The 24,694-nt window shown below is 41.1% G+C and overlaps 1 protein-coding gene across 5 annotated transcripts in view; it reads left to right on the top strand.

Moving 5' to 3' along the window:
* The window catches only part of HSF2BP (heat shock transcription factor 2 binding protein), a 33,354-nt gene extending 11,233 nt beyond the window's left edge, over window positions 1-22,121 (top strand). For 4 of the 5 annotated variants that reach the window (XM_071430236.1, XM_071430233.1, XM_071430235.1 and 1 more), the window contains 5 exons: window positions 520-669; window positions 4,513-4,651; window positions 5,979-6,096; window positions 10,547-10,650; window positions 21,406-22,121. In XM_071430236.1, the coding sequence (XP_071286337.1) occupies window positions 520-669; window positions 4,513-4,651; window positions 5,979-6,096; window positions 10,547-10,650; window positions 21,406-21,614 (720 nt within the window). In that variant the 3' untranslated portion in view covers window positions 21,615-22,121. Of the gene's footprint in view, window positions 1-461; window positions 761-4,512; window positions 4,652-5,978; window positions 6,097-10,546; window positions 10,651-21,405 lie in introns of those variants that run through there. The other variant, XM_071430234.1, reaches the window with a different exon arrangement.
* The last annotated feature ends 2,573 nt before the right edge of the window (window positions 22,122-24,694 follow it).

Here is a 24,694-nt window from a genome sequence, read left to right as displayed (position 1 = left end):
TTTTTGGGACTCTGTCTTGCTTTATCACTGCTGCTCAGGACTATGCCAACAGAAAAGAGCTGGAAGAGACAACAATATTTATCCTAGATATCCAGCAACTCTTCCATGTTGGCTAAAACAGAAGCCTGTTTTGAAAAACAAAACAACCCTCCCCTCCTGTAAGATGTTTCCTGTATCTTTTGGAAGGTATCAGGGAAGGCTGGCTCCTGATGCTGAAATCCCTTCTCTCCTGAAGAGACATGGAGCTGTTTGCTCAGGGGGAGATGTCTCCTGCCAGGCTTCTCTAGGTGCCACTCAGTCTCAGGGGGTCACTTGGTTTGACCTTGTGGACAGCTCCTGGTTCCTGTCAGCCTGCACTACTTAGAGACAGCTCAGGAGAGAAGGAATGTGTCTGCAACTGCTCTGGGTTACCCTCTCTTTTCAGAGATGGCCATGATTGTGTTTCTTGTTCTGTCCCTTAGCCAGAAACTTGGTGTGGGAGACGTGAAGTGCAACCAAAATTTCCTTCCGCTGTTCCAGGAGAAGCTGGAGCTGCGGCAGCAGCTGAACGAGGCCAAGCAGCAGCTCCTGCAGCAGGCAGAGTATTGCACAGAGATGGGAGCAGCAGTGTGCACCTTGCTCTGGGGGGTATCCAGCAATGAGGAGGCTGTGAAGTCTATTCTAGGAGGAGTAAGTATGGCAGGTGAATACTGACTCCTGGGAATGCCCTCAGGCCTTTAAAACAAGGACCTTTAAAATAAAGGCCTTGCTGTGGAGGACACTTTGAGGATGTATTTCAGAAACTGTCTGGACAGCAAAAATGTTTTCTGGTTTGCATGTTCTTTGGGAACCATCCATTCTCGTTTAAGAAAGGTTGGAGCTGTGAAGTGTTATGAACAAATGCAGTAATTATTTCTTTTGTTAACAAATGAGGGTTATCTGTTTTCCACCACACAAAGCTAAACTGAAGCAAGGCTACAGTTAGCACAATATCTTCATAAGCTAACAGAAGGAGAGAATAGTTCCTGGGCACATGGAGGAGTTTCCATGCCTGTAGAGAGCTTGGAGGAGCTATTTCTATGGAGAAAAGACAGATCCATTGATTCTTGACTTCTTTAAACCTTTCTGCTGCCTTAATACGTGAATGACTCTTGGAAATTGAGACCCTCAGTGCTCATGGATCTTATTAAATCATCAATATTAAACATGGGCAAGTAGACTATTAAAAAAAAACAACAAACAATAACAAACCACAAAACCAGAATAACAACAGTTAATGACAATGGTAATATTGCAGCTATCATGATTTCACTGCCAAGAGTAGCTGAGCTGATGGAATTAGGAGGGACTAAGGAAACAAGCCTGATAAAAATACGATTTTCATTCTTGACACAGCCAACATGAGAAGGAATTGCTGTATTTAATCTGAGTGAACTGATGCCACAGTTTCTTTTGGCTTGATTTTTCAGCAGCATGATGAACAGCTGAGTGAATAGGATTAGTTCATTATAGTAAGTGGTAAACCAATGTGTTTGTAAGAGTTGTTCTAGTTGGGTGTTCCAAAACACAATTACAACTTTATATATTGGATATTAGAAAGATGTACAGTGATGCCTTATTAATGATAACTTCTGATAATCCCAAATCCAAGCAGCAGCAGTTACTAGGAAAAACATCTGTAAAACACTCTTAAAGCAGCTAAAATTTAAAGAACAAGGCTGGTTGTTGAAAGCAGTCTTAAGTATTAATATTCAGTTGAATTAGTTAAAAACAAAACTGTTGCCTGAAGATTTGTTTGAAGGTAAAAACCCAAGTGTGAAGATGCAATACTTTTGGGGTTAGGTAGGTTTGAAATGCAAACTAGTAATTTCCAGCAGTCATTAAATCCTATTGAACTGCTGTACTTCTGGTGAAGATCAGAGCAACATTTGGGGGCATAATTTTCCTGGGATGGTGCATTTAACACTGTGAGAAACGTGGCTGGGCTTGAACCAAGACTCCCAGGAAAAGCATAAATGGATTGTGTGGCATTGTGTCAACCACAGATTGCAACTGGCAGTGAGACAGGTTATTAAAAGATGATGGAGATTTGTCATACAACATATTTGGTTTGGGTTATTTTGGGACAAGTTGTACAGCTTGTAGCTTCTTCCCTCCTCCCCTGAGAAGGTGCTGTGAACTACGCAAATGCATGAGAACATCAAGGGTGCTTTGAAACTCTTGCTGATATTTAAGCACATGGGGAAGGTGGCATCAGTTCAGAATCATGTCATACCTTACAGAACAATGCCCCAGCTTTTTTCAGCCTTTGAAGCAATACAGAAGTAGATTTTTCTTCCAGTCCTGTAATGCCAATGGACTGAAATGATGTTAGTGACCAGTATATGTTTTATGTCCATAAGGGTTGGGAAAATCAGAACTTCAGCAGCTTTGATTTGAAACGTGACACAGGTAGTTCTCAAGGCAGTGGGGGAGAGATGCCTGCTGGCTTTGCCCATGTTCCTAGAGAGAATTTGAAGAGACATTCAGAGAAGCACCATGAGAGAGTTTTCAAGGTTTCCTACCTGCATGTACCAAAAAAAAAAAGTAAATTAATTTCCACGAGATTGTTTTGGATGTCTTTCAAAAAGCTTCAGCCAGATATGACAGGCTTCTCACGTGGAAATATAACCTGGAGGTTTGATTTCAGAACAGCATCAAGGCTTGCTTCAACTTGAGAAATTTTGGATCCTACAAGGTGTTTTGCTACTTCAGTTGTCTCAAATGGTGACAAATGACTTTATATTTAGTGGCAGCAATTTTTCATGTTACCTGGAGCTTTCACACAGGAGTTTCACAGACAACAGAGGGTTCATTGCACCATGTGAGCTCAAGCACCTTAATGGCTGCTTTCAGAACTGTCCTTATCTCAACATGTGTGGGTGAGACATTCTTCAGTCCCATGAAAATGCCATCAAGTTAATAAGGGACTGTGCAGAGTGTGCAGTGTTTGCTATTTATAAACCTGATGGGTCTCTGCTGGAGCTCAGCACTAGTTAAGTAGTGGTTGTGTGGAAAGGAGGATCAGCAGAGAAGGCACCAGTGAAACCTCAAGAGGCTGGCAGATAGAAGATCTCTCTTGTTTTCTGTGCAACATACCAACTACTCAGAGTGCTTAGTACCCTCATGTTCCCATGTGAATGTATATTTTCATCATGACTTATTGGGCTCTTTATTTTCTCTCACACCTCTTGCTTCTTCAGCTATAGTCAGTGCTTCTGTTAAAATTGCTGTCTTTGAGGAGTGGTGTCCATATAAAAACTACATCCAGCACATGCAGAATTGCACTTATCTTCTTCCTCTTCCTCCATGATGCCTTCACTCCTGTTGTTCTGGGGCCACAGCATCATTTGTGAAGAGTACATCTTTAATGTGGTGAATGTACAGCAGTGGAGGAATAAATAGATGTTGCCACTAGCTTTGCATATACTGTGAAAGAAGTAATTTTGCAAAAGTATGAAGATTTTCAGTCACTTTACAAAATGAATAAAAGTTCAGGCATTTCTTGAACTCTCCCATTGGGTCACTGCTGGGAATGACTAAACGTTTAATCTGCTTCATGAAACAATTGGAAAAATTATTAAAGACACTGGGAAACCCAGCATTATGGGCTCTCTGCCACACAATTTTGGTTATTAAAGCCTTCATCCTCTGTGTGAAATAGACTTCCAGCAGTGTTTTACTAGTCAGAATTACCAATAAACAGAAACAGGTCTCTCCATCCTTCTTTGTGGACTCTGCACCTCAGGCCAGGCTCTTTGACCTGCCCTGAGCTTTGTACCAGGTGGTGCTCCCTCAGCTGAGATGCCCCCAAATAGAGCAGGATTGCAGCTGAGGGCAAAAGACTGTCCCAAATTACAGCTGTGCTCCTGCTCATGTGCTCTGCTGTGGTGATTATTTTTTCTCATGTGACATGGTTGACTTAAGTTCAGCCTGTGACCCAGGAGAGACCTCCATTTCCTTTTCCAAGGAACTTCTGCATAGCCTGTTACTGTTACTGAGCAATAATTAACAAGTCCTATTAGGATCCATTTGAATTCTGCTTTTTGTTCTGGGGACTTCATTGTTTTCTTAGGAATTTCGTGTTAAGTCTCCAATCTTCAGCTGATTTTGACAAAAGCTACTGCAGTAGGCCAGGGGAATGTGAAGCACCTGGTGGAATTACTGCAAAACAAAGAGATAACATTCTTACTTCTGATAATAAGCTTTAATTCTGCTGGTTGATTATGTTATTGTGTGCTTAGGAGGTAGATATGCAGTAGTTCAGTTTTATGAATAAATGTGGTCTTGAGTAGTTTCCTGTTTTCTTCTAAGGTAATGGTTTCAAATATTAGGGGATCAAACATGTCACTCAGTGAATACATGGTATTTTCTGTTGTTTATTGAAGTAACTGGATGTTTTAATAATTTGGAAGATTGACCAGTTTTACTGTAGCATCTAATAATTATAGTTGCTGTAGTGTGTGTAATCTTTCTTCTCCTCCATACTTGCAGAGTAAAGCAGTAAAGTTTTTCACAATCACTGCCCAGACCATGGAGAGCTTTGTGAAGTCATTAAGTGAAGACATGAAACAGCAGGATTTGGATTCTGAGGAAAATCAGTTTGTATTAGCTTTGGCAGGGATTGTAACAAGTAAGTTAATGTTGTGTCTCAGAATAGCATTCCACACCTGCTGGGAATGTGTATTGCCTCATAGGAGCTGCAGTAAATGCAACTTTTCAAAGTTAAGTTGTCACCGTTGATATCCTGGGTGACTTTCTGGTTTTCTAAAGTTCCAGCAAATTTTGTTACTGACACTTCTGTTACAGGCACTTCTGTGACATTGTTAAGGACTAGATGGGTAAGAGCTTTTCAGTTCTGAAATTCCCTGTTGCATCCCTCAGTCTGGAATGAAACAAGGACCATTGTACCAGTCCTGTATGCTCACATTAGTTTGTACACATTGAGCAATTTGCTTTGTGAATCACCAGTGCTGCCAACATCTACAAGATTACAGATTGCAGATGGTGCAAGTAGATCAGCCCCAGTTTAAGGCAGGGACTAAGGATTTTGAAAGTGCTTAAAAATGTTGCCAGTCAGATACACCACACTTTGACTGTATAAGAGAAGGTTGTAAATCTGACTTCCATGCTGAATATATTTTTTTAGGTCCAGAAAATAAGTAAAAAGCCACATATTTGTTGTAGAATGACTGTGCTTGCTTTGGGAGGCTGATATATCATCTGAATTTCTCTGAAACTAACTATCAAAATGACACTAAAGACATGATGCAAGATAGACAAAACAGTGGGTATTGGTATAGATAAGTGATTCTTGAATGAGCAGCTTTTCTGATTGTGGGATTTTTAGATATCAATAAAGATAAAATAATTAAATTATGATTTGATGCATTATGCCACTGTACTGAGTAGGGGGCAGATATAAGAGAAAATAATAAAGGAAAGTCTGCTTTGGAACAGTAGCCTTTGCAAATAATTTTGTCTTTTGGTTTGTGCTTGAATAATGCCACACTTGCAGAGAGGTAGGAAAAAAAAAACTTTTGAGTAGATGTTCGTAAGAGTTTTGGTTGTGTGATGTGCCAGGTGTATTGAATTGAGTGGCTGTAAAACTCTGCAATCCTGTTCCTTCAAAGTGGAACCTGTAATGTTCAGCTTTGTTTCAGTCAGACATTACCTGTGGAAGAATAGAGCCTTTTGTTTCACAATTTACTGTGCTGCTATTGGGACACTGGGCATTCTGAATAAATGCTTTGTTTAGCAGTGCAGAATTTTGAAGGAGCTTGAGCAGTGTTTGTTGTTCTGTATTTACTATGTGGGTGAATGTAGTCTGAAATTTATATCAATGCTCATAGGTAAATGTTCATTCTTCACAGCTGACCAATCTTTTTAGTGGTCCTGATAATTAGCAGAAGCTCCTGTTTGAAACATAATTGTTGGTGATGTTTTGGGCTTTCCCCCAGATGTGGCTGCTCTGGCGTGTGGCCGCGAGTTCCTGGTCAGTTCCAGTCGGGAGTTGCTGGACACGATGATTCATCTCCTGGGAGACATGAAGCCAGGACTCTGTAACAAATTCAAAGTGTATGTTGACTTTTCTTGCCCCTTTCAAATGAAATGCATTATCTTGCAGTGCAGCTCAAGTAATTACAGTAGTTTTCCCACTCTCCCATTATTCCTTTCCTGCAGAGGAAACATAATTTTTGGAAGCTCTTTTCCCAGTAGTGTTCCTTGCAGATATACTGGGGTTGGCTACAAAGCTTTATCCAGGTTTTGTGTCTCTTGGGAAGTCTCTTCAGCACCATAACATTGTAAAGGTGAGCAGGGGTGCCCTCTTCTAGCTTGGGAGGGGGTCATGAGTTTGGTGTGAAATAAGGAAGGTGTGAGGTCAAGTTTTACAAAGGAGAAGATACAGGAGATGTGAACTCATTTTTATTCCCTCCTAATATGAAGTGTAAAATGTCACATGTCCTTAGTGAAGAAAGTGAGTTATGGAGGTGCTAAGAGCAGAAATTAAATCATTTTAGGCTCTTTAGCAGCCAGATTCACCACACACTTCAGTTTGTAAGAGGCAATGCCTGTAAAGTGACCTTGCAATACAGCTCTAAAGTCAAGGCCCTGTTGCACAGTTCAGCTACTGCAAAAGTGCTTTTCAGCTGATGGAGAGATTAAATAAACAATTGTCTTTGCCTTTTTCTCCTAGACCTTACAAGCTGAGGGTATATGGCCTTGGCTGAGCAAATTACTGTGGCTTAACAAGTGGCTCATCTGCTGAACTGTGGGCACTGGTCCTGTACACCTGGTTCATTTGTTCATGAAGGTGGTTTGAGCCACTGTGGTGATTTTTTCATAAATACACAACCAATTCATGCCCCAGGCAGCTGTCACAGCTCAGCTGACAAACAGCAGCCCTGTCAGCTACAGTAACTTGACCACATCCAGGCACACATTTAGGCAGGTTGGATGTGATAGCCATGAAATCAGGCTTGGTCTCACTTTGGAGAGGTTTTATCTTGCCTAACCTCAGTGTCAGAGAGGGGGATGTCAAGCATTTGCTGCCTGCCTGGGCTCCTTCCCACACTCACTGGTGCTGTCAGGTGATGGCTCATGTGAGGGGGAGCAGGTTGCCCTCTGAAGGTGTTTGCCTTTCCCTCTTGGGTGGTGAGGGCAAAGCTGAGCAGCCTGTGCTGTAGATAGTGACTTGATGATTTGAGATCAGTTATTTACTCTGTTTCCCAAGCACTGGGCTTGAAGGTCAATGGTAGGGGTTTTTTGAGAACATCCCAACTGAAAGAATTGTATGAGAATCTCAGTTTATGGAAAAAAAGGTAATTTGTGCCTTCATGTGTATAAAAAAAAAATCAAACCAACCAACCAAAAAACAACCCTGAAAAGAGGATCCATGCTGTTTCAGCATCTGTAAATGGGGTAAAAATAAAAGAGGACTTTGAGAGGAGGAGGGAAGATGTTCCTATGCACACACTCTGAATTTCAGGTGGATATGTGTCTATGGGTCCAGATAAACTATTTTTGATCATTTCATATTGTATTAATGTAATTGGATTTGAGGGCCTTTCTTTTGAGTTTATATTTTGGGTTGCTTGTTATTACACTTCAAAATCTGCCTGCTTTGCAGAAGAATTACCCATGGTGCTGTAAACTTGGCTGCCAGTACAGCACTGCTGGTAAAATATGCATAGAACACTCCCATGAGGTAGCAAGGAATTCAACAGGGGCCAGTTTGGTAGGCTAACAAATGGAGGGAAGCTTGGAAAAGAGGTTGCTCTAGGTGGTTGATGAGTGAGAAATACAAAGCATGTGTTACAATAGCTTGAATGCAGTGCAGTGATTATATTTTCTGATTCCCACAGAACCAACATTTTTTTCCTTACTCTGAACTTGCCATTGGATTAAAAAAAAAAAAAAAAAAAAAAGCTGTATTCTGACATTAGAGGAAATGCCAGAAAGGACATTTCTTCATGGTCTTGTCAGAGAATGAGGGAGGCTGATTTGCTCAAATGTTTTAGTGCAAAATGTTTCCCTGTGTTTGTCTTTCATGTCCATAATAATAAAAAAAAAAACCCCTTTTATTTTTAAGAGCTCTGTATGTGCCTTGTCCCTGTTCAGTTTGAAAACTTGTTACTAACTAAGACTATATTTTTTTCTTATCCTTCTGGGGAGTTTTACAGTTTCCCAGCCCAGAAAAGAAGGGTTTTGGAGGGTTGGTTGTTTTGTTTTTAAATTGTTCTTTGCATGTAAGGTTTTTTAGCTGCTGGTTAACCTTAATCAGCATTTTCATAAGCAGATGTGTCAGATGAACTCCCTTTTCTCCTCCCATAGGGAGCATAAGCCAGGACAAAATGAAAGACAGCTGTGAGACAATGATATGAAGGTTGCCATAAATTCTAGTGCAATTTCAAAGTTAGGTGAAGATGGACTCTGCAGTCATCATAAATAATGTTTACACATACATTTATATACATATTCAAACAGACAGACACATTTTTAAAACTACACCTCACAGATGAAAATGTCTGTTCATTATTCTGGAAATGCAATGTATTTTTCTTAAAACATCACCATGGTGTTGCATGAGAAGACATCAACTCATAATCCAGTCAGTTGAAGAAAAAATTTGGCTTTTAATTTTAAATGCTGTGGTTGTCTTTTGCTTAGTTCTGAGGTTTTACAATTGTTTTCTAGCTTTTATTTTCAAAAATATTTTTCATTGCTGTGTGACAAATCAGGGGAAACCATGAGTCCAGTTCTACACACAGCAGTATCAAAGTAAGCTGATAAAGAGAGGGCTTCTCTTTTCTTGTTCTACCTATCCTGTGTTTTGTTTGGATGAATATATAAACAAATAAATTACAGGGAGAGCCTGTTGCTTACTCCCAAACTGCTGTGATATCCACTGTAGTCTGTGAGTATGGAATAAATATATCCCAGGCATCAACCTGAGTGCTGAGACTGAAATCTCAAGGCTGTCCTTGCCTTTCTGAAATAGCAGATGTGAAAGACTTCAGGTTTTTCTTCTCATTAGTGTAGGGTATGTTCAATGTTTGTAATTGTTACACAGTCAATAAACATTTACATCATTGTAGCTGTAATTAAATGGTTAAGAACATTTAACTTTGCTTTTGTGGCAATTGAAAGTAGCCAGTAAAGAGATATATTTAAACATAATAGTACATCTTACATACTAATCCCATGTATTAGCAAGACAAGAAGGGGCTTTAGCTGTGCATTTGGTTCTAGATTTTAAAGAAAGCATTGACAGGTACAGTAGTACAAGATGTTAATTAAATTTGGCTTGTCTAAGTAGGAAGAGTATGAAATGCATAATCAAGACTCACTTCACATTTTAGCAAAAAACACCAGAAAGTATTGTTTATCCAGTAATCATTTGTGTCAGGTTTGCTTCAATAAGCACTTTTGCAACTATTATTACAAAAAATATTTACTAAAATGTGCTGATACTGGAGGTGAAGGTGGTTATAAAGGGCCTGGAAATGCTTCTCTGTTGTGCCCAGGTGAGTGTGTTTAAGTAAATATGCTGTTATATATTAATATGCCACTGCATTGGCTTGTGGGGTGTTCCAGCACTCCAAAAACCTCAGCACTTCCCTGCATCACCAGCACCAGTCCCTTTTGTCTGCACAAAGCAAACAAGTGAAATAAAAATACAAACAGAGCAGCGCCTTTTTACGTCACTTTATTTCTAACTGCAAATGTCAAACAGATTAAGGGTAAAAGACATTCTCAAGAAATGTTAACATTGCCATTATAAGATGATGGTTTATTGATCATTTCCATTCTGGGTGATTATAGGTAGTGCTGTGCTCTTTTGTCAGGGCTTGTTCTGGAAGGCCAGAGCTGCAGGGGCTGGATGAAAAGCAATGTATGGCCTTTACCAGCTGCAATTTCAGATCCAGAGCACCTCTCCCTGCTTGGCAGTGGCCACTGGTGCAGTAGATTTAATAAATCTGCTCTTCCTTCCTTCTCCTCCTTAATAATCAAACTGAGAGCACAGAAATGACAGCTCTTAAAACAAAGTTTAGCCTGCAATGGGTCACTGCCTTTTCTGCTTTCTGGAGGTGTCCACAGAGTGTCCAAAAGTCTACTGGTGGCATAGGAGCTTAAGCCATCAGATCTTGTTTGAGAATTGGATGTGAGGTGTGAAGTCCATTTGGAATTATCATTTCCCTTTTGTTTGGACATGGTGGCAGTGACACACAGGTTTATCTCAGGCATGAGAGAGAGCAGTAGCCAAGCTGGCTCCTGAACAGAGAACATTCCAGCCCCTCCCTGAGACCTTCTTACTCTTTCCCACGTGTTTGGAATATGTGGTTTAACAGTAGAAACAAAGGTTTGCACAAGATTGTTTATATATAATTTGAGATTTATCTCGGTTACCAAAATATAAACTATTAGCTCAGGCTTCTGCATTGGTACATACTTGACACAATGGCAAAAGGTGCTGAAGCATGCAAAGAAATCAAAGGCCCTCAGATCTCCTTTCTTTCAATTCTAGGCTAATGCTAATGTCACTTTACAATGTGAGTATCAACTTGAAAGGCTTGAAGTACATCAGTGAAAGTCCAGGTTTTATTCCGCTGCTTTGGTGGCTGTTGAATGGTAAGTTGCTCTGAGAACCTTGTAAACTGTGACTTTCAGAACTTTGTAGAATTGCAATAGATGTTGCAAATAACAAACCAGAAATTTATATCTGTAACCTGCTTAGCTTTTGACAGAATAAAAGTAAACATAAAGGGCAGATTGCTGGAGGGAGAAGATGTGTATTTCCCACAAAAATTTTGACACTGTTTGTAATACTCCATTAATGTGAAGTTTAAGGGTGGGAGATTTAAGAAGAGGGAATGGAGAAATTTGGTGAAGTAGTTTTTAAAAAAGCCACTTGTTTCTTGATACCAACTTTAAAATAAACCTTAAGGGGAATCCACATATCAGTTCACTACCATTAGCACAGGAAAATGTACACATCTGGGGGGGAGAAGCCAAGTCTGTAACTTCACTGACCCATTGCAAAAGTGTCTCTTTCTGAAGAGAGGCTTTGTGCTCTAATAGGATTTGGGGCTCCAGGGCTGGAGAGCTATTCCCAGCTGTGCCTTTGGCCAGTGCAGGACTCCAAGGACGTCAAGGACTCGTGTTGTCACTGTCAGGTGCATGAGTGACATCAAGGCTCTGCTCTTTGGGAGGTTTCAAATCCCTGAGCAGGAGCCAGCAGGGATTGACGTGGGACTGGGCTGGCAGCTGTGCACAGCTCGTGAGGGACAGCAGGGGGACAGAGCTGTGACACTGCCCTGCCTGTGCTTTCTTGAGATTTATGAGCAGATTTTGGTGTGCAGACAGGACTGGGGAGGTTAATTATCCCTCTGTGCTGCTTAAACCTTGCTGGAGTATGACTGGTAAATACTTAGAGCAGCTGAAATGAGGGAGATTGCATCTGCTTTTTCCAGACATCATTTTGTTGCTGAGTTTTTGAAAAAGCTTTGGTTAGGGTTGGTAAACTGAAAGCTATTTGTGTAGCTTATGGTTCCCTTAACTGTTTTACAGAAAATGTAGCTGCTCAAGCTTTTCATCAAATAATTTCCTGCTGTGAAATGCCACAGGCTCTCTCTTCCAAGGTCTCAGGAAATTAAGTAATCCTTGTAGGGGAAAACACCATTTCTATAGGGATTTTTAATATATTTTGGTAAAAATGGGATCCTCAGAGAACATCAAATACATGGTCCTTTGTTCAGCTGTGCTTTGAAATTTTACATGTCTTAGTCCGGGTTTTCCTTTTAATTTATGTTGGCTAATATATATATATAAGCTGTTCTAACAAAAAATACCAACCCAATACACCCTCAAAGAATCCTGTCTGGCTATGAGTTCCCAAATATGCCCTTCCAATTGTTGTGATAAAACAAAAAGGTAATAATTTGATGCAGTTTGTTGTCTGAAAAAGGCTCCTAGGTCAAGTAAGAGGATGAAATGGGAAACATTTATAATTAATTTGCAGCTGCTGATGGAAATAATAAATAGAAAGTCTACTCTGCAATTTGGAAGTGCTAATTGCTTATGGCTGGGTTGTATAAAGAAGGATGATCATGGCTAATTCTTTAACTTTTTGATAATAAACTTCTCCAGTTACAGCAAGGGAGGAAGATTCTCCGATGAAGCACTTCTGCAGGTTCAGATTCCTGACTTTGGAGGAAGTCTGCTTTCTGTCAAGAGAGAGCTGCCAGGTTTGGGTATCAGATGAGGGGTCAGATCCAAGACCTGATCTTGTTCCCATCATTTTGTGTGGGATCTCCATAGTTTTCCAACATTTAATCTATTTCTAAATGTCTCTACTTGGAAAATTCAGCAGCTTCCTCCCACTCTTGCTCCTCTCCTGTTTCCCTGACCAGCATCTTCAGGTCCTGCTAGCCAAGATTCAGCTCACAAATACCTGGAGCTGCCACAGTATAAGGTCCTGTTTTTCCATGCAGGAGAGTAGAGCACTACCCTGTGCTGGCAGAGTATCCTGGATGTGCTGCCTGCCTGCAGGAAGCTTCTTCAAAGCCTGTTTTGATTAAGGCTTATGACATGACAGCTTTCCAGATTTGTATGCTTTTATCACCATTCCCACTAAGAGAGGCCCCAGAAATCATCCTCTGATTTTAATTTTTTTTATTTTCAGAGAATCATCCTGTTTGCTTTTCCATTGTCAATCTCCAAATGTCCATGACCTCAGCCTGTACATCAGGTCCATCCTTCTCCCACTGCATTGTATGCAGCTGATAATTCCCTCAAACTCCTTCTCTGAGCTCTTAGCTCTTAGCTCTGCCTTTCCTTGTCCCCTGAAGAAGAATGTCTTTCCCATTAAATGAAGAGAGGAAAAGAATTGACTCTATTCTCTTTATTTCCCTTTGTTGTATGTGAGGCAAAGAGGGATTTGATTCAAGTTGTCTCACAGCATTTTTGAAGAGACAGAAATGTGCCTCGATGTTGAATACACCACTTGGAAGAGAAAGAAGGGAAAAAATCTAATAAAGGTTCCTAGTGGAGTAAGAATGTTAACAGCAAACTGTCCTGCTGGCTTTGGGAAACCTGGATGAGCTGGTGTGACTTCATGTTCACTAACAAGAATTAGTACTCATCATAGGAGAAAACCAAATGTTTGACACATTTTTTGAAAATAATGCAGGTCTCTGTAGCTGTATCACTTCATGAAGTGGGCTGTCTTTTTCTTCCTTTTTTTCCTTTGCCTTTTTAAAACTTTCTAAAAGATGGACACCCTTTAATAACCAACACTGATCACTGACTCCTCTGTGTAGGTATCAGCTGTGCCTGCCTACACCTTCCCAGCCTGGCACCAGCATAAAGCACATGAATGATGACTCAGATTTCTGTCCATGGAGCAGCTTGTGGGATCAGTAGAGTTCTCCTCTTGTGGAGCACCATTTGTTGCAGAGCAGCTGTTCCCATCTTGGACAAAACAGGCAGCTTTAGTTTCCTCCATCAGCTGCTGTCCTTGTGTTGGTGTCCTGGCTGAGGGTTTCACATAACTGTCACATTTAAAGAAGCCCTGTCCTCAGCCACAGAAAAAGAAGCCTGTATCATATTGGGTAGAAATCCACTTGAGATTTGTCAATATTTTTTTTCTGGTGTTTTCCATCTAAAGATGCAATAAGACCTCCATTCTCTAACTCCCAAAGAAGTGTATTGGACCATTACTCTGCCAAGGATCTCTTGAAGAATAAGAAATAACAATCAGCTGAGGTATTAATAATAAAGACTAAATTAAAAATTTTTCAGTTTTGATCATGCAGAAAATCTGCCAGCAAATGAGTGCTGGAGAAAAGGAGTCTAGGCTCCTAGGCTCTTCTCTGCTTTCTGGTTGGTTGGGTTTTGTTCTTTATTTTGTTTTTTTCCCACTTTTCTTTGAATGCAAGCAGTTTAAAAAATTTGTCTCTTTGGATACTTGAGAAAGCGTGGAATTCAGAGACACTTTGTCAGTGACATTTCTTGTCTATAGCTGGGAAATTGCTCCAGGTACTTCATTAAACAAAACACAAAAAGAGAAATAGGACTAATTTTAGATCTTGCCCTTCAGTTTCCTCCACCACAGTTCCATGTGGAAATCCAACCTTGTTTATCCAAATTCTTTGCAAATGATGGTCTCTATTAGAAATGCTTGTATGAAGCATATTCTCACTCTGCTGCCTGCACCCTCAATATTTGCTTTTCATTACTAACTCTGAAGGTTTTCTGTCTGAATTTGTTATGGCTGTGAGAGCTTTTGAAATTTCAGGTTATTTGCATGGCAGCCTGTTATTTAAATACATCTGGACAAACAGAACCATCATATTTATAAACTGATGTCTGTATTAAAACAAATTTTGGTTCATAAATCAAACCCAGTCTTTCAAGTGCTCAACAATTTCATCCTCTTGTCATAGAACCATAGAATATGCTGAGTTGGAAAGGACCCATCAGGATCATTGAGTCCAACTCCTGACCCCACAAAACATCTCAAGAATCCCACCTTGTGCCTGAGGATGTTGTCCAAATGCTCCTTGAACTCTGGCAGGCTTGGGGCTTTGACAACTTCCCTGTGGAGTTTATTCTAGTGCCCATCCACCCTCTGGCTGATACCCAACCTAAACTACCCCTGATTCATCTTCATGTTGTTCTTCAGATGATGAAATTAATCTTAAGGAGAGGATTGCCCTTTAAGAGCACATCCATTTGGGTAAATGCAGGGATGTCAGCTCATTCCCTGAGCCTCAGTTATCTGGGATGCTGGAAGAGTGGCCAGGGCAAGTCTCATGGAATGCTTGCCCTTTTCCATACTCAGCTGCTTGCCCACATGGAGCTCTGGACCATCCTTGCCATCTGAGCAGGAGCTTCTTGACAGGGTCCTTGCCCTGCCTAACAGCTCGTGCAAATTGATGTTCTGTGAGGAGCAGTGTTACTCACCAGCTGCAGGGCTCTGTGCAAACTCCTGTTCACTCCCATCCCCTGAGTAGAGGCCAGGCAATTTGGGACTGAATTGCTGCTTCAGTTTGGATCCTGGGCGTCTCTCTTAAGGATTTCCCTGATAAAAGCATGACAAACATGTCTCTGTAGGAGAGTGGGCAATTCTCCTTAGCTGAACTCCATGTGGGAGCAGGCCACGCAGCCAGGGAGGAGACTGACAGAAACCCAGCTGTAACACAGGAGCTGGGGCAAACACTTTGCAGAGAGAAAGTGCATTTGTGTCTGTAAGAATTGCAGCAGCAAAGCTTGGCCTTTTTTTTCTACTTTGGTGTTCTCCCTGCTCCTTTCCCTCAGAGCATCACAACATTTCTTGTCTCCTCAGACCTATCAATAGTATAGAAATGTCTGGAAAACTGCTGTTGCAGATGCTGCCTCAGCCCTTCCAGCACTGAAATGCAAAGAGATTTTACTCAAGGGAAGCCATGGCTGTGGCTGTCTCTGTTGGATGTGCTGTGATCACAGAGAGTCTGACAGGCTCATTACAAGGAAAGGCTGAGAGGCAGATTGCTCCTTCCTGCTGGAATCAGACAGGAATTGAATTGAAACATATCTACAGCAGTGCTGGGAAGCTTTTGAAATTATGAAGTCATAGAATGATTTAAATTGGAAGGAATCTTAAAGAGCATCTCCTTCTAACCCCCTTACTCTGGGCAGGGACATCTTTCCACTAGACCAAGTTGCTCAGAAGTCCATCCAACCTGAATTTGAACACTTCCAGCAGGGATGAGATATCCATAGCTTCTCTGGCCAACCTGTGCCAGTGTCTTATCACACACATAGTGAGGAATTTCTTCATAATATTTAATCTAACCCTCCCCTCTTGCAGTTTAAAGTCATTGGCCCTTGTCCTGTCACTACATTCCCTTGTACAAAGTCCCTCTCCAGCTCTCTTGTAGCTCCTTTAGGCACTGGAAGAGGCTCTAAGGTGTCTCCAAAGCCTTCTCCAGGCTGAGCAGTCCCAAATTTCTCGGCCTGTCTCCATAGCAGAGGTGCCCCAGCCCTCTGATCATCCTTATGTCCCCCCTCTGGACTCACTCCAACAGATCCACCTCTTATATTGTGAGCTCTGGGGCTGGAGGCAGCTCTGCAGGTGGGGTCTCACCTGAGCAGGGCAGAGGGGCAGAATCCCCCCCTCCCCTGCTGCCCATGGTGCTTTGGATGCAGCCCAGGACAATTTGGGCTTTCTGGGCTGTCAGTGCACATGGCCAGCTCATATCCAGCCTCTCATCCAGCAACACCCTGAGTGCTTCTCCTCAGGGCTGCTCTCAATCCCCCAGCCTGTGCTTGTGCTTGGAATTGCCCCGACCCATGTGCAGGACCTTGCACTCGGCCTTGAGAACTTCTGTGCTCTTGTACACAGGCACAGCTGTAAACAGGGTGCTGGCAGTAAATCTTGCATTCAGGTGGCCAGGGGATGGTGTGGCCACGTGTAAATTGAGTTCTCACAACTCTGAGCCAATTGTGGATAAGCTGTTCAGCATTGATGTAATGCAATTACTTAAACACTGCTGTAGGGGACAGTTCATCTGAGAGGCTGGTGCTAATGACAGATGTGACTAAAATCCATCCACGTTATCAGCTGCCTTTTGTTGGTGACTGAAAGCCAGTGACATCAAACTGAGCTGGCAGCTTGCAGGACGTCAGCCAGCTCCAGCAGTTTCAACACCTTGGTAAAATTACATCAGCACCTTACGGTTTGTGATCCTGGCTGAGGCAAGCAGCTTGATTTCTCCCCCTCTTCTCCAGAAATAATGGTGATAGTTTTGAAATTGTCGTTGGAGATGTGTGTGCTGGTGGTTGGGAGGATGTGATGCACTGATTTGATTACAGCTAAAGGGTTTTTTTTGATCTTGTACAAACAAAATGTTACGCAGCTAGTGTAGAAATGACTAAATCTGGAAGCTGTTGACATAAATATAATGCTGAATAATGAAGATTCCTTACATTTCTCTGAGTGCTTTGTAGACAGGGCTTTTAGAAAACGTCCTTAATGATATTGGAAACAAGAGAATGATTTCTCTGGTATTTTTTTAAAATCCTCTTAGGAAGCATGATTATCCTCAATAAGTAGTAGTCTCAAAACCACATGTAATCCTCAGGGAGTGTATTTTAAGGCATATGTATTTATTTAACTCAGAACATCTCAGAATACATTCAAAACAATGGCAATCTGAGGTTAAATGTGTATTAAGTCATCTTCTGGTGCAGGATCATTTCCTTCCTTTGCTGGATGCCCGCGTGCCTAATCTGTTCTTCATTTGAGTGACTCAAGCTGTTGAGCTCCCCTGGCTGCTGCTGGGGATTCTTCCTAGAACCTCTCTGCTCTTACTGGAAAACATTCTTGTTTGTCAAGCTGGAAATCATTTCCTGATCTACAGATCCTCGTTTTCTTGGCTCCCCTGCTAAGGCATCTCCCCTGATCGATTCTTTAATTTCTACAGCCTTTAAACACTTGCAGATAATATTAATATTGATTCCTGTAACAGTATTAATAACAAAGCTCTTTTCATCTTACATATATGAAGCTTCCCAGCAGTACTGCAAGCCATTAAAAGTATTAGTGGCTTTATTTCAAGGAGGAATAATGTCACACAGAGGAAGATTGTAAATGAAATACATAGATTTCACTCCCCAAAGCTTCTTTCTTCTTACCTATTTGGGCTGTAGTTTGTGGCTGCTATTTCCAATGAATAAATAAAGAATAATACTAAGAACAGAAAGAGGGGGAGGTGATCTGTGCAGAGTTTGAGCATTGTATCAGGCAAATAAATAGGCATTAAAAAATACACAGGGTGGAAGTCATGGAGGCAAAAATGGAAGGCAAGAGAAGACAAATTCAAGGCTTTTAGTCATATTTTGATTAGGTCAGAATAAGACTGAAAACCAAAAGTTGTAGCTAGGTTTTTTCAAAAGGATTCACTGAAGTGTTGCTGGCCAGGAAATTGGACATAAAGTCTTGCTGCCTGTGAGGCTGAGCTGCAGCATTTCCCCAAGAGTTACAAGTGCTCATCACTCAGAAAGGTGCACCTGCAGGCACTGCTGGAGGTGATGATGGAAAGAGACTCCCTAGAGCCTTCAGCCTGGGTGTCAGCAATAAGAGTGGCTGTGCCATGGGTCTGCAGCACTAATCACAGGGCCTTTATTGATCTGACATGTTTAAAATTGTCCAGCATGCCCAACAGCTAGGGTTCTCATTGCACAGAAAAGGAGAAAATGCACATTATTTTTTGGGGTTGGACAGTACCCATGTCCTCAGCTTATACCCCACTCTGGTGGTTTTCAGGAGAAAGTAGAACTCCTTTCTTAAGAGGTTAACACTTGATAATTTCCATTTATGATGGAAAATGGGGGAAGAGAGAGAGAGTGCCTGGCTTTTGGGTGTAGATCAGATGTCACAATCTTTAATATTCAGCCTTGTGCTGTTGGGAATTACTTAAAAATCACCATCTGAGCAGTGAGTTTCATGCTGAAATCCAGAGTCTTCTTCAGTCTCCATCACATCCTGTTCTCTGCCCCACTGGGTGCTTTCAATCCTTATGCTTTAATGAATAATTCTCAGTCCTTTTTCAGGTCACCAGTGTTACATGTGAAATAAGCCAGGAAAGGAAAGAACTTGTCTCAACCCTACCAAATACAACCTCCAAACTCAGTGCACTCTGGTTCAGCACTGCACTGGTTTTATGCTCCTTCAGTGAGATTTTGGTCTCTCTGGTGATTTTGTGCTCAAAGTGATCTGAATTAATTTTGTCAACCTTTCTGCACAATCCTTTATCAAATGCTTGCTGAAGACTAGGTATGCTAATGAAAAACACATTAAAAATGCATGGCACGTGGGACAAATAACTGCTTCAGCTGTAAAAATATATTAGATGTTTTCATTTGGAAAATGCAGAATAGGGAAGTCTTTCTACCACATGCTTTTGATAAAGCTGTAAACCATTAAATGCAAATGGGCCATTGCAAATGATTAAAATGTAATGCTCCTAATGTTTCAGTAATTAAAAATGCATCCTGTGTTCTTAGCAGTGGAGTTATTACATGTCTTCCTGGCTTAAGTCAGTCAAAGGTCTTTGCTGCATTTCCCTGGCACATTCCTGAGCAGCAGTGCTTCAATACCCATTTCAATTTTGTGCAGACTGAATTAAACACTTGGAAGGTTGATGTGTGGTTGCTAGAAAGTTTTATTAAGATTAATATTTTATTGAGCTTTGAGGAAATCCAAAGGCTCATATAAAAAGAAATTAAAGAAAAGCCTGATGATTTAGTGCAGATTGTTAGTCTGTTTGTTTTTTTAAGTCTAAATAATCATGGGATGCAGTTTGTTCTGCTCTTAAATTGGATTGCATCCAACAGTACATCCTGGGTACTGACTGGATAAATTCAGGTTGATAAATTCCCTGCTTTACAGCAGTTTCAACATCTGAAAAACAAGGGAAAGCTTCCTGATTATCTCTCCCTCACAAACACTGCTGGGCAGAAGCTGCTGAGGGAGGACAAAAATGTGGTTTGCAGGTACCTCCTAGAGCCAGCCAGCTAGCAGCACAGCACCTGGGAATTACAACACTTCCATTATTCCTTCCAGACCCACTTCTAACTCTTGGGTTTTTGTGGTTGAGATGACTTTTGAGGTATTAGAAAGTCTTTTTTTTCTTAGCCCCACAACTGAAGAAGAAGTTGAGATTTGCCAGTTTTGCTTTTTAGGGTTGTTTAATTTTTTTTTATTTATTACTTTTTTTTTTTGACCTGCTGAGGTTTGTCCAGCAGGTCAGGTTGTGGTACAGCAGCTGTTCTTGGGGTGGTGTTAACTTTTTATACTACAAATTACATGTACTTTATTTACAATAATTTTATAATACTTATCACTTATGTTAGATAGTTTGTCTTTACTCTAAACTAATCCCAAAGTGTCATTATCCCAGCAGAAGATGAAGGACAAGAAGAAGGAGAAGAAGGACAGGACATGCCTAGATTCCTCCATCTTGTCTCTTGAACCCCCATTCTAAAACCCCAAAATTCTACTTTTCATCCTGTGACAAATTCACTATCATTCTACTCAAACTCTTGTGGCTTGTAAATCTTCACACAAAGTTGGTAATTGTTTCCATGGCCTAAAATCGAAGGCACAGGTATCTCTGACTCCATGCCAAGGTCTCTCAGCCTCCTGCCAGGGTGTCAAGTCCTCCAGGGCAGCCAGAAGAATCTCGGAACCCAGGAAATTCCTCTGGCTGCCCTGGAGGGCTGCAGCCCCTGCCCAGGGTGCTCAGAGACCTTGGCACAGAGCCCAAGACCCCTGTGCCTTTGATTCAGCCCTTGGAACAAACAATTACCAACCTTGTATGAAGAATTGCAAGCCACAAAAGTTTAAGTAGAATGATAGTGAATTTATCACAGGGTGAAAAATAGATTTGTTGAGGTTTTTAGAATGGGGATTCAGGGGGCAAGATGGAAGAATCTGGGTGTGTCCAGCCTTTCTCCTTCTTCTTCTTCTTGGCCTCCATCTTCTGCTGTGATGTTGGCACTTTTAGATTGGTGTAGAGTAGAAGCTCACTGTCTAACATAGGTGATAGGTATTGGGAAGTTATGGTAAATAACTTATATAAGTTATGGTAAATAACTTATGGTAAATAACAGTTTATATTAGTTTAAATAATAGTTTATATTTATAATTTAAATTAATGTAAATAATAAATATTATTAAAAATATTAAATATTATTTTAATAAATCTATATTTATTATTTAAATAATAGTTTATAATTGTTTAATAATAGGTGATAGGTATTGGGAAGTTATGGTAAATAACTTATGGTAAATAATAGTTTTTAGAATAGAAGTTCAGGAGGCAAGATGGAAGAATTTGGATGTGTCTAGTCTTTCTCCTTCTTCTTCTTCTTGTTGGCCTCCATCTTCTGCTGTGATGTTGGCACTTTTAGATTAGTTTTGAGTAGAAGCTCACTGTCTAACATAAATGATAGGTATTGGAAAGTTATGGTAAATAATGTACATGTAGTTTTTAGTATAAAAAGATAACACCGCCTGTGAGGCAGGCAGCATGCCTCAACCCGACCTGCGGCAGGTCAAAAAAGAATATAGATAAAAATATAGATATTATATTTTATATAATAGATATAAAATGTTATAGATAAAAGTGATCTATGGATATTATAGATAAAAAATGTTATAGACATAAAATAATAAACAACTTTGAGAATGAGAACGAAAGAATCCCGACCGAAGGCCGGGCTGAAATAAAGAATCTCGTAGGTATCTCAGAGTCACTCTGAGCAGCAGAGATGCTGAGAGAGGAATGTCCTGGCTCCCAGCACTAACAAGCCCTGGCTGTTTTTCTCCCCTGCTCTCAGACCCGGACAGCGAGGTTTGCCTGCACGCCCTGCGGCTGCTGCAGTCGGTGCTGCTGGAGCCGGAGGTGCTGGCGCGGGCGGGCGCCGAGGTGCGCGAGACGCTGCCCTTCCAGCGCATCGTGGCCCTGGCCCAGAGCCGCCACGCCGAGCTGCAGGCGCTCGCCAAAGAGCTCCTCGAGGACCTGAAAATATTTGAGTACGAAGCGTAGAAGAGCCCCACGACACCAAAGCGTCTCTCCTAGATTTTTATGCTGCAAGAGTTGTTGGAGATGGGCTTGACTGAAAAAAAACCCAGACCTCTGCCTGAGTTCCTCTGACAAAATCCTTTTTGGGAATTTGAATGAACCCGACTAAAATCCAACTTGGGAAAGCCTGATGGGTTTTAGATACCCAAATAAAACCTTGGGTGGTCTGGTAGAGATGGGACTGGCTTAATTTCTTTGAGCAGAATTTTATTGATAATGGGTTTCCAAAGCGGTCTGTGATTATGTTGTATATTTACTGTCTAGATGGGATAAAATATTCTCATTCCTTGATAACAGTTCACTGCAGAGGTAAATAATCCTTTTGTTGCATCCTCAAGAATTACTGCACTGTGAGAAAAACTCTGTTGCCTTTCATAACTCTTCTGTGTCAGAATGCACCCCAAGTTCCAGTTTTATTGTTATTTCTCACCTCTCTCTATTGTAATAAAAGAAAACTGAAATTCTGTAGCATGTAACGGATTCTGCTTTCAAAATTTGTATTCAGCTTCACTCTTAACTGCAAGTCAAGCTGATCTGTTGCTGCCAGGCATGCTAGAAACTGGGCTATTGTTTCTAGAAAAGCCCTGAGAAGGGAAATAAATTGCTGTTGTCTGTGGTACCCGGTTGTGTGCTGAAGAGGCTGAAATGAGCTGCTGCTCTGTCGTGAGCAGCATCACATCCCCTCACAACCCTGGGGTTTGTTGGAGCTTCTGAGTACAGCTTGCTTATCTCAGGGGTAAATACAAACACTTGGTGCTGGATATTGGTAGAATTTATAATGTTTTTAGAAAATAATAGCACTAATTTCTATGATGTCAGAAACAGAGCTAGTTAAGTGAGGCTATTTAAGGGAACAGCAAATGAGATGTGCAGTGCTGTGGTAGCACCTTTTTGCATACCAAAGTCATTGCACCTCATCTGGGAACCCAGTGTGTTAACAAAATACAGTGTGGACTTCAAATTACAGAAAACATGAAGTAAACTTCATAGAATTTAAATATTATGATTGGCAGACAGCTTTAGAGGGAGACCACTGTAAAAAGTGTGAGTTAAGGTATAGGGCATCTCCCTTTAGGCTGTTTGCAGAATGATGGATGTTCAGAGTTAGAAATGTAATAAATCAGCTTGAAATTACTTGGCTCAGATGCTGCAGATGGTAACAGTCTGGTTTGGGGCTGTAAAATGAAGATTAAGATCTCACATACACGGGTGGGTTGCACAGAGTTCTGCCATGTCTGATTCAGCACTACATTGAACTTACCAAGTGCAGATTTGTGGAAGGCTTTAAATCTTCTGTAAAGTGTGCTTTCTTTGGATTTGTTTTCTTATCTTGCTATCCTAGTTAATCCTCCTAGAGTTTAATCCTAAAGGGATCAAAATGATAATTGGTAGTTTCCTGGAATATCAGCTCATGAAAGTGTTTGATTTTAAGAAACACTGAAGGGCATCATCCACTTTGCATTGAATTATCTGCTCACAAAGGTCTTTCATCAAACCTTGGAAGCCAGTAAATAACAGAAAAAGAAAAAAGTAGTTCTGCAAGCAGAAAAGCTGATGGAGCCTCAGTCCTGTGGATTTGAGATATTTCTTGAAAATTTCCCTGCCCTTCCCAACCTGAAACCAAGACCTTGCAAGGGTCAGTGTGGTGTGCACAAGCTGGGGGTCACACAGGTGCCCATGATCAGGTCAGCAAACTGGTGATGGGCCAAATTCAACCTTATGAGAGGGACTGGCAGTGAGTGCATCTGCACCTCATTTCCATGTGAAATCAGGAAACAAAGCAGTCAGGACTGTTCATCTTAATTGTGTGTCCACTGGCATGGTCAGCCATGCTCAAAGTGGTGATTTGAGATACAGTTTTCCCCAGCAAGCTGCTCAGATCTGATGATGATCTTTCAGTGTCTCCCAGATGACTTTATTTTCAGATGTAGCTTGCCAGGACTGTTTATTCAGAGCCAAATCATCAATGACCCACCAACCTCAAGAAAGTTTTTTTTCTGTACAAAGTGTTTCATTATGCAAGACTGAAAAATAAGAAAAAGTCGCCTCATCTGTGAAATACAGTGTATATTTTAAAATACAAGAGGGGAAAAGTATCAGAAACATCCGAGAAGAACCTGTGTTTTTCTCCTAGAAAACAACCTGTGTTTTTCTCCTAGAAAACAAGCAGTTTTCTAGGAGAGTCTTTGTGTTTTTCCTAAGCCTACTTTTTCTAGGTGTTCACAATTAATTGAATTTATGGAAAAGAAAAAGGCAGCATTTAAGGGAAACTTATCACCGGGAAGCAAATTCATAATACTTTTTTGGTTGGAAAAAAAAAAGTGTAATAGTCAAATGATGCTGAAACAAGGTGAGTGGATAAAAGCCAGGGATAAGCCTGACCCTTAAACATTCCAGAGTATTTGAAATGTTCAAAGTGTCTCATATTTAAATGTTTTAGTGAAATGAAATGAAATGAAATGAAATGAATTGGACATTAGTAGTTGCAGATTGCATGATGAGCTGTTAGATCCTTCTGCTGTTTTTCAGGTTCCTTCCTTCCCTGATCCCCCATTTGATGGAGCCACCAGCCCCTCCTGCTCCCCCACAGGTCTAGGGCTGTGTACAATCAGTTGAACCTAATCTCTGTGGAGTGAGGCCTGCAGCTTTCCTCACAGGAGTCTGTTACACCCCCTGCATCCTCTTGGACATGTGATGGTGGGATTCTCCCAGACCTTGGCATCTGTCATAAACTATTGATCTGTTCTCCCCCACCAGCAGCATCAATGCCTTCTTTGCTGTTCTTTTTTCCATGCTAAAATAGGAGGGAATCTCATGCCATTAGCCATGGAGGAAGCTGCAGTGACTTGTTGAGGTGAGATGCCAACTTTTTAGATGGCTAAAATTAGGTGAGGTGAATCCTACCCTGTGGTGTCTATTTTGCAATAACAGATAAGAGCAAGTTTTCAGATTGCCCTACTGTTTGCAGACAGCATTTTATAATCTTGTGTGTTGATAAGCTCCAGAGATCCCTGTTGGAAGAGAAGAGTGTCTGAAGGCCTAAT

Source organism: Agelaius tricolor, unplaced genomic scaffold (assembly GCF_023055355.1).
Source record: "Agelaius tricolor isolate 1412-34295 unplaced genomic scaffold, bAgeTri1.0.p SCAF_7, whole genome shotgun sequence".
Classification (NCBI taxonomy): domain Eukaryota; kingdom Metazoa; phylum Chordata; class Aves; order Passeriformes; family Icteridae; genus Agelaius; species Agelaius tricolor.
This window is presented reverse-complemented; position numbering and strand designations above follow the sequence as displayed.